The sequence below is a fragment of the Drosophila persimilis genome, unplaced genomic scaffold (genome assembly GCF_003286085.1).
Source record: "Drosophila persimilis strain 14011-0111.01,24,50 unplaced genomic scaffold, DperRS2 tig00000002-arrow-pilon, whole genome shotgun sequence".
Taxonomy (NCBI): domain Eukaryota; kingdom Metazoa; phylum Arthropoda; class Insecta; order Diptera; family Drosophilidae; genus Drosophila; species Drosophila persimilis.
Window position 1 is genome coordinate 16,108,718 of NW_020825289.1, and position 10,214 is coordinate 16,118,931.

At 44.9% G+C, this 10,214-nt stretch overlaps 1 protein-coding gene across 1 annotated transcript; it reads right to left on the minus strand.

The window, feature by feature from the left end:
- Positions 1–1,011: 1,011 nt before the first annotated feature.
- On the minus strand, positions 1,012–8,530 carry LOC6603733. Its single transcript, XM_026985020.1, has 3 exons — positions 8,491–8,530; positions 1,384–1,658; positions 1,012–1,208 (listed from the first exon to the last, which is right to left on the minus strand). Exons 1-3 carry the CDS (start codon positions 8,528–8,530, stop codon positions 1,041–1,043), a joined length of 483 nt encoding a protein of 160 aa, XP_026840821.1. The 3' UTR covers positions 1,012–1,040.
- Positions 8,531–10,214: the final 1,684 nt, after the last annotated feature.

The window sequence follows — 10,214 nt, forward strand, 5'->3', positions numbered from 1 at the left end:
TTCAAGTTTTGAACTGAGAATTCACATAGATACTGAGATATATGCATGCTTATGTATGTGTGTGTATGGTGACTGCAAGGAGAATGACGGCGCCAGCCAACCATCCAGCCAAAAAGGATGCAGGGGACAGGACGAGCAGACAGACGGGGGCCAGACAACAGCCAAGGGATCCAGGGATCCACCCACGCCATAGACATTCTGCTACTGAATAATGCATCCACCAAACGAGAAAAAAAATATAAAGAAAAATATACAAAAATATATATAAAACGTATCCGTGTGCGTGTGTTACTCTCTCTCTCTCTCTCTCTGTGTGACTCTCATTCTTTCTCCCTTTCTCTAAGTGCGAAAATGAGTTGCATAGATGCAACCGAGCAGATAGAGCAACATGGGTCACGACGTAGCAACAGCCAAAGGAGAGCCAACAGGCAGGAAAACAAGTAAGGATATGCCAGCTGTGGAAGGCGGACCGTGGATACCCTCACCGAGCAATAGATCCTGTGGCAGCTATCGTACAGGTACGATTTTCGATGACTTTTGTTGAAAATTGTGTGCTCTTCCCGATTTTGCCAGTTCCAACTGGGAATATCTTCATATTTAATATGAAATCTGGTTAAATATCCTCTGAAAGTGTATTAAAAGAATGGAAATTCCGAGTGGAGAGAGGGCGAAGAGATGAGACTCCACAGGAAAGACCGATGAGAGTGGAGTGGCAGGACAGATGAGAGTCGAAGGGAAGCACAGATGAGAACGAGGTGTAGAGGTTGAAGTGCAAAGAGTAAAGAGTGAAGACAGGCAGCCAGGACTTGTAATATTTTCCCTAAATTATGTGATAAATATAAATATGCAGACATTTATATACACCTCTACATATATATTGTGCTTCAGAAATACCCCCGGACACAGCACAAGGAGCTGCAGAGACTTTTGTTTATTAGTGCAAGTGGCAGGACTTGGCAACGGGGCCAGAGGGACATCTCCAGGACGAGACTTCTCTGTTTCTTTTGTGGTAGTTGGAATTCTCGCAGGAAGAGCTTCCCTCAAAGAGAGACGCTGGGGCTCACCTGATCCGTAAAGTTGTCCGTGTGGAATAGCACTTTCACATAGCTCGTCTCGCTGATGAATGTCTGGGGCTGCTCGGCCTCGCCGCAGAACATGCCCGGCTCCCGGCGATTGGAGACATCCGTCTTGGCATTGCCGTCAACAATCTGCAGCGACACGAAGCACAAGAGAACTCAATTCAGTTGGGGATAACCATAACCCCCATATGTCATCGTTTAGCCAAGGGCATAAATTAGGACGGATTGCCGGATTGTCCGGATTGCCACGATTGCCAGTGGGGCATGATAAATCAAATGTTGGCTGAACGGTGGCCACACCCACCTGTAAATATCCGCCCTCGCAGTGGGTCGCATTCAGCAGTTGACCCACTTTGAACTTCTTGAACCGCAGACGCAGCACAAAGTCGCGCGGCGCCCCCTTGAGGGTGCGGAAGCGATACCAGCAGGTCAGCGGTCGACCCACATTCTGATTGCTGACCTCCGGCGAGCTGATGTCCTCGAAGATGTCCACCGTCTTGTTGCAGTGATCCTTGGATATGTCCGACCCGCCACCAGCGCCGCCGCCACCACCGCCACCACCGCCACTGCCGCTGCCACCTATTAAAGACACAAAGAAAGAAAGGAATTGCGGTTAGTGGGTTTTGAATTGCCGATGGAATAGTTAAAGAAACTTGTTAACAAAAGGACCAAGAAATAAATGGCAAAGTTCTGTGGCAAAAAAGGGATTTGCATTCACAAGAAGCGCTCCTAGAGTCTACGAATCAATTTCTCACGAATGTATCTTATGACTCACAGGAGAGTCTATTCCAACTTGGCTTGTGAATCTTCAGAGGTTCTTTCCTCCAACAGGTAGCCTAGGATCTGCAGAAGATACTTTTATGTGGGTACCTTCTCTAATCTCTGGCTAGAGTCCTCCTCCACTCGGGGCTTATTAATCACGAGGTTGTGCTCACGAGGCTCCCTATCCCGTCTCACCTCTATTATAATCCAGAGGGAGAATAAAAAGAAAACTCCTGCGGCCGTTTCTATTCATTGTGCTTAATTTATACAGCGAAATGCATAAATGACAAAAGGACATTGTGCTGAATTTGTAATTCAAGTCTGGCTGTTGACAGAGGGGCCTCCCCTGCCACGCAGAGTCCTGCCTCATGCAAAAGACGCAGACGTCGTTGTCCCTGACTCTGACAAAGACCAAAAAAGAGAAGGTCCTGCCTCGACAGGACCGGCCCCTCCCCAGCGCCCACTTTAGCAGTCAACGCGCGTAAAATTTTGAGCACGCAGCGGCGTCGAGTAGAGGGGGGTTCCCAGAGTGCGGAAGAGTGCGGGGTGGGGGAAAACTGAGGAGAGTCGACTGTTTGTGTGGTTGCCTTATAAATTACCCCAAAGGCGAGTGCAAGTCCTTGCAGGCTCCTTCGTTTTTTCATTTTTATTTTTGCCTATAATGCAAAAATATTCTTGAGAGCTCAACTTTTTAATCAGAAAAGAGAAGTTCTTGCGGCTCGTGGGCTGGGCCTGGAGCGGGTGCGGGGGCTGGGGCAGTGGGTTGAGTAAACAAAGAGGGGTTACGTGACCAACATTTTTTCACATTTAAAATTTCTTTGATTGTTTTTCCTGCTTTATTTTTTTTTTATTTACACAACTTTCATTTGTTTTTATACCCGATACTCAAAATGAGTATTGGGGTATATTAGATTTGTGGTAAAAGTGGATGTGTGTAACGTCCAGAAGGAATCGTTTCCGATCCCATAAAGTATATATATTCTTGATCAGCATCAATAGCCGAGTCGATTGAGCCATGTCTGTCTGTCCGTCTGTCCGTCCGTCCGTCTGTCCGTCTGTCCGTCCCCTTCAGCGCCTAATGCTCAAAGACTATAATTGCTAGAGCAACGATGTTTTGGATCCAGACTTCTGTGATATGTCACTGCTACAAAAATATTTCAAAACTTTGCCCCGCCCACTTCCGCCCCCACAAAGGGCGAAAATCTGTGGCATCCACAATTTTAAAGATACAAGAAAACCAAAAACGCAGAATCGTAGAGAATGACCATATCTTTTAGACTGCGGAATCTGAATTGGATCGTATTATTATTATAGCCAGCATCAAGAAAACAATTTCATTTTTTCTCGCCCTGTCTCTCTCTAACACACACGTAGCATAGGCGGCTTTGCTTAGAGTAAAACATTAGCGCCTAAATCTCAGAGACTATAAAAGCTAGAGCAACCAAATTTGGTATCCACACTCCTAATATATCGGACCGAGTCGAGTTTGTTTCAAAATTTCGCCACACCCCCTTCCGCCCCCGAAAAGGATGCAAATCTGGGGATATTCACAAATCTCAGAGACTATTGAAGCTAGAGTAACCAAATTTGGTATCCGCACTTCTGTTAGATCTCACTATAAAACCTTTATCTCAAAATTTCGCCCCACCCCCATCCGCCCACACAAAGAACGAAAATCTGTTGCATCCACAATATTGCAGATTTGAGAAAACTAAAAACGCAGAATCATAGATAACGACCATATCTATCAGATTGCTGATTCTGGATCAGATCAGATCATTTTTATAGCCAAAGGAAGCAAATCAATTTGCAGTGGCTACGCAGCGCGTGACGTCACGCTCAGACTGATTTTCTGTCTCTCTCGCACGCACTCTTTGTCGTGTCGTTTAATATTAGCGGCGTCTGCCGGAGGAAAGCCATACTGACTTAGTATCGGGTATAACTGTAGAGTTGCGGTGTCCGCAGCAACTCACAACGTTCCCCCTCGTTTGCTCTGTATTTGTTTAGTGGTTATTTGTGGAAAGTTGAAGCCAAATTATGAGTGACAAATTGTGTGCCTTTGCTCTCGAGGAAGTGTACAGTTTTGCTGAGTACAGTTCCGCTTGAACAGAAAGTGTTGCCTACTTTTAAGCGCCGCGAAGTTCTGCCTTCGTTCGATGCTCCCCACCTCATTAGAGCTGATTCTGATGCTGCTTTGCATAATTTTAATCAAAAGCAGGGATATCCCCCATCAAGGATATCGCCATCTCGCGCCACTAATTGAATCCACAACTTAATTAAAGCAAGCGAAGCTTTTCCCTCTCGCATCTGGGCGATGGAAAAAAAAACAGAAACCAGCTCGCAGCGACATCAAAAAGGATTTAATTAAATGAAATATTATACGTTTTCATTAAGCTTAAAGAGGGATGCGACCGCAAGCTAAGCATGATACGGATACTGCTTCAAAGGGACTCCGTGAGCAAATCGATCCACACCCGAGAACGCACATCAGAGCGAGTATTTTGACAGAACGCAATCAGCTTAGCTGCAGGCAGCCGCCCCCGCCGAAAGCAATTCGAGCCCCGCCACCCATTCGGAACCACTAAAACCACCAGCCAATATGGCCACCGCACAGCATGTCCTCTGGAGCAGAACCAGGAAGACGTCCCCCATTCCCCATTCCATTTCGTCTTGGGAGGTGGTGGCCACTGTTTCTTAAGCTCAAATCGCGCAGGATTATGGGAGGAGTTAGGTGGTTGGGAAATCGCCGAAGGCGACAGGCGAGAAGGCGTATAATAAATCTGTTTAATTTATCAGCGTTCTATTATGTAATACATTCTATAAAGACGGCCATCATTGCCTCCTTCTACTCGTCTTTTGTTCCTCAATCTGTTCTGGCTGCCTGTCGAAAATAAAAAGGGAAGCTTAGGCCTCAGCTTTCGGTAATTAGTGTTGGCCAGGGAAAGCCTTCGAAGGAAAACAAGGAGAAGCGGAAGGCAGGGCCGGCAGGCTTCATATTACTCCATCGATGGCTTGACCTCCGATGAAATATGCTCTTACGAATTTACTAAAAAACCAGAAAGCATTTTCCCCGAAAAAACTCCGATAAAGTATGTTTTGCAGCTTTAACTAACACTCTAACCAAGAAAAGGTTAAGAACCATCACTCAGTGTGTGGCTTTTGGTCCACATCGACAGGACATCAGGACTCAGACCCTTGATTTAAACACTCGGGCAAGCAGCAGACGAAAGGTCCAACTGGTGGCACTCACTTGTTAAGCCGGCTTGGGTTTCGGCTTCAGCTCCACCTCCTGGTGGTGCTGCTGCTGCTGCTGGTACTCCTTGAGTCCTTAATCTTCGTCCTGTAAAGTTCACACAACTATTGTCACATGCGATACACCCACTCAATGGGGCTACAAGCCTGCAGTCGAGGACAGCAGCAACAACAACAGAAAAGAACAATCTATAGTGGCCCGAGTCCTAGACAGAGCGCCGACATCCTCCTGCTCCGAATCGATTAGATGCGCTTTGCTGCCTTCGCTGCCTGTGCGACTAACCTGTGAAGGACCCGGAAGAGCTGGTGGAGGAGCCAAAGTCAAGCTGGAAAAATGGTGAAAGTCGCTGGTCCTTTGCATATATGTATGTATTTGCTCCGATTCAGAGGGGACTCTGCCCACATGTTGATATATTGTCAGCAGACGCACATCGCATTTGTCTCGGCTTTCGTTCTCTCTTTGTGGCCTTCCCTGCTCAGTGGCTGCTTCATCTGACGCTGGTACATCCCTTTTTTGATAAAGGTTGACAAGCGTATGCCCCCACATCCCCATATCCCCATCCTGCCACCACCTACTCCTGCCACTCCTCCTACTGTGTGTTGTCAACAGCCATTGAGGGCCCTGCCGGGGCCGACATGAAAATCGATTATGAAAATCGTTTGTTCAACATTTTTCATGCATACACGCACCAGAGCAAGAGCAGAGGGGAGGAGGAGGGGATCCATAGATAGGGCAGATCGAGAGCTTTCCATGGCTGCTGCCTTGTAGATTGCTTCCTCTTTGTATTTGCATAAATATTTTAATAGAATTTTCCTCGCCAAAGCTGCTTGAACTATTTTTCAGCTGGGTTCGGTGCAGGATCCCTCTATAAGGATTGATGTTTAATGTGGAACCCCACTCGAAGGGGGTTCGGTTCGTCGTAAAGGGAATGAAATGAAATTGACTTATTCAAATAAGTGATTTACCACTTGACGACGAACCCCAGAAAGCTCGTAAAATACAACAACAGAATTTGCATAAAATTTGAAAGGGAAGTCCCCCAAAAGAAAAATCAAGGAAAAGGGAAGTGAAACTTTCATTTGCCCATCAAAACATGGAATTGGTTGAGCAGGGTCTGACTACTCCAGCGTCGGTTCGATTCGATAAAATAGAGATGGAAATCTGTTGACATATTAAATTAATACGGATCCATGGAGTGTGCGATGAACTGGCTTTGAATAATACATATGGACAAGTATTGAACTATAACCGAATGACCTCTAAAAGGTCTACTACTTACGTTCTATCTTTTGGGTATATCTTTTTCAGTACATACTTAAAAATACATCAATCAAAGAATGCTGAAACCATTCAAGGCCAATCCTCAATTATTCTTAACAACAGCTTTCATTCGGATAAATCTTAAAGAGACTTCTCTTTCAAGCTGAATGGCTTGATGGCTTTTTGTGTGCCTTGTCCACTTCAAGGACATTCAGATTATCCATCAACACTTGCAGCCTCCTTTCTCCTCATCCGAATCCCCCACATTCAAATGAATATAAATGACCTGACGCTTTAAATACTAATAGCCAGCAAATTCTTTCTTATCAGAGCAAAAACATTTCTCAACATTTTTCCAGTCACTTTTTATCTTATTCCTTTATTTTTGTGTGCGGAGGGGGACCCGACCAAAAACTTTTAGCAAGACAATTTGTTAGAAAGGAAAATCCAGAAGATGGGGACCCCCTCCTCCCAATGGACTCGCACTCGGTCGCCTGTCGTTGATAGATTAACTGTAACGGTGATGGATCATTTACTTAAATTATTAAAATTGCCTACTCAAATTTCATACACAAATGGAGAGAGGAAAGCTCCAGCCCCCGCCCAAACCCCACCGTACAAAAAACACCCAAAACCAAACCCAGTGAATGATTCACTGACAGACTGATTGAATGCCGAATGAGGAGGAGGAGTCGATGATACAGAGAAGTGGAGCAAATCTGTCAGAGGGAAACACAAAACTCAAACGATAACTAAAATAAAACATAGACCCAACAGAGCCGCCTCCTGGTGTACTCTCTCCTTAGAGGGCTGGGAATATCTACTATGAAGTCTGGGAAGTAGTATAGTAGAGAGTATCCAACTTCAGTTCTCCCCTTGAACAGCCCTTACAACAGTTGGGCAGCGGTTTCCAATCCATGGAACATAATATTGAAGCACTCTCCAGCAAAACTCTGGCAGAAATGTACTTTTATTTATCTCCAATTTGTTCCTAGTGTATTCAGATTCTCATGGTCATTGCATGAGTTTTTTCTACTGTTCGCTCCTTCCTGTTTCGTGATAATTTTATCAACATGAAGATCCATTAAAAAGTTTTCTCGTTCGCATTGCCTGAAATATTTCCTCTTCGGGCAAAGGCCTGTGTTTCGGCATTACTCTGTGCCCCAACTCCCTGACCTTTCCTGCCTCTCCTTTGGGTGTCCTTTGCTCAAAGTCTTGCCTGCTTCCAGGGTCACTTTGTGCTTCGATGCGTAAAAGTTTCCCTCTCTCTCTCTCTCGCTTATAGATTTTTTTTTGGCCAGACCCGAGGGCTATATTTGTGCGGCGACCGGCGACCTTTTACACTTTTATGCTGATTCTTGCGGATTTCTTCAGTTTCGTTTTTTTTTGTTAGCAGGAAATTTTATGATTTTGGTATTTTTTCCGGCTCTGTTTTTGGTGGGTGACAACTAGAGGGCGAAATCTCCGATTCTGTCTGTGACTTGGGGATTTTTTTTTCTGTCCTGCATTAGTTAAATGAAGGCAGGGTCTATGCCAACTGCATGCCTAAGGGGTACGTGTTCCGGTTCCTGGATCTCTGTCCCGCTGAAGGGTTCAGTTTTGCAGTATCTCGATATTGATTCGATGTCGGCATTCGGGGGGTAGCCTCATCAGCATGAGCGGCAAGAAGAGACCCCTACCTGAGGCGAATTTTTACGAATTTGTTCATTGCATATGGAATATGCCAAGAGCAGAGCGCCGCCCTTCATGTCCAGCTTGTCGGTACAGCGTCGAAATGAGAAGGGTTTCAGCAGTCCATTGTCGAAAAGGACAAAGGTTCAGTTCAGAGTTTGCAGAGAGTTCAGGCTTGACAAGTTCATCAGAAGTTCATTTGCTGCTAGTGGAGGCCAAATTGCCACGAATCAGAGTTTAAACAACGAAGAAAACAGTATGAATGAAGTGTAAGAGTGCGAATATTTATCTTGGGGCACCTGTAGACTTCCACCCAGTTTCAAGAAACGTTTACACCCAAGAAAACATGATACTCGTACAAGCTCCTTTAATCTGTAATTCATACAAGTACTGATAGCGAATGCCTCCTTTGTTATGAGACTACGCACCCAAATCCCTTTGTAAACATTAAAGCCTTCTCCTCACAATCCTTCACCACACTCAGGCGTCTTCTGCCCAGACCCATTGCCAGTGATTAATGACAAGGTATCTGTGAAATTTTGTTATCCCATCAATTTTGGGGCCCAACAGAAAGTACGAGTTACACACAATTTTCAATAAGCAGAAGCCAGCAGGAGCCGGGAGCAAAAACCGCATCTTGCTGCTGGCAGTCGTATACCCTAATCCCTCCAATCAATCTGTTGACCTTCAACCCACAATGGCTTATAGCTCGCCCACTCTCCTCGGGGTAGAGAGAAAGAGAGAGAGAGAGAGAGAGAACATCTCTCTCTCAGGCACGAAACCGTTTTCCCATTTGGCATCAATTAAAGCGCTTCAAATGAATTTATATACACATCCATAAATTAAACGAGTCCTTGGCTCGTGTCCCTGTCCGTGCTGCCATTACTGCTCCTATTTATGCTCCTGATCCTGCTCTTATTGCTGCCCCATCACATCTCTTCATTCATTTCATTTAAGTTAATTAGATTCAATAATTTTGAGGCCTACAGCATAGAGATGCTAGCCCCAGCCTCAGTCCCGGACCTAAGCCGAAATGGTTGCTGCGTGCCCAAAATTTCTAAATAGCCAACATAAATTGAGATTTATATGGCCGCTTAGGTGGCCATCATGACTTGCCCAATGATTTTGGTCCTTTGCTCTTCCATTCGCCTTGTACTCTGTAATTCTGGTGCAGGTCCTATTCCAGACGCAATTGAAATTTACCAATTTCGTAGATTTTTATGAGTGTGTGCATTAAAAACGTAAATTCAACGTGCCCATAAAGAGAGATGGAATGTCAAACGGTCTGTACATGTACCCTGTATATTGTCAGTGATGAGGGGTGTATATGATTAGGGAATTTCAGGAGAAAAACCTCCCGAATTCCATTCCTATACTATATTTTAGAAACGTTCTTTCAAGGCTTATCTTTTAGTACAGAAATTGATGAAGTCTTATCTCAAAGGGACTCATAAGGTTTTTAAAATATAGGATATACATATATTATAAGCTATAGAACTTTCTTTTAAGTCCCACCATGCGGTACCTACTCTAGTATTTATTTGAAAGATAATTAATCGCCAAGTTTGCCCTCTGAAAATCTATCAGATTACCTGCTATAGTTGCTACCCTATTTCCTTCGGTTGCCCAGATGGATTTTCCAGAACGGAAATCAAAAAAAGTTGATGGGCAAAGCGGAAAAAGCGAAATACGCGTGCGAATTGGCTCGTATATTAAACGCTGCGGAAATTGTTTCATCAATTTGTTAATAAAACGCACGCACACACAGAAAAAAAGAGTGAAAGAGAGGCAGAAAAAAAGCCAAATGGGGGACAGAGAGAGAGAGACAGAGCGAAATGGAGGACAGAGAAAAAGACAGAGCCAAAGGGGGGACAGAGAAAAAGAGAGAGCCAATGGGGGGCCAGGCCAGAGCTAAAGTGGGAGCGTGACGAGGACAGAGACAAACGTTTGACTTAATAAAATAAATTGTATAAATTGAAGTCTGTCATTTTGAGATTCCCAGGCGTAACATCATAGTCCCCCCTGTTCCCCTGTCCCCCCATTCAACGTCGCACACACTCGTAAAACATAACAAATTGCATGAAATTTACTTTTGGGAGTGAGTGTCTGTGTGTGTGTGTGTGTGTGCCCGTGGGAGCCCCCCGGAAAATTGTCATGCATGGCGTGCATGACTCCCCCCGAAAGGGCAA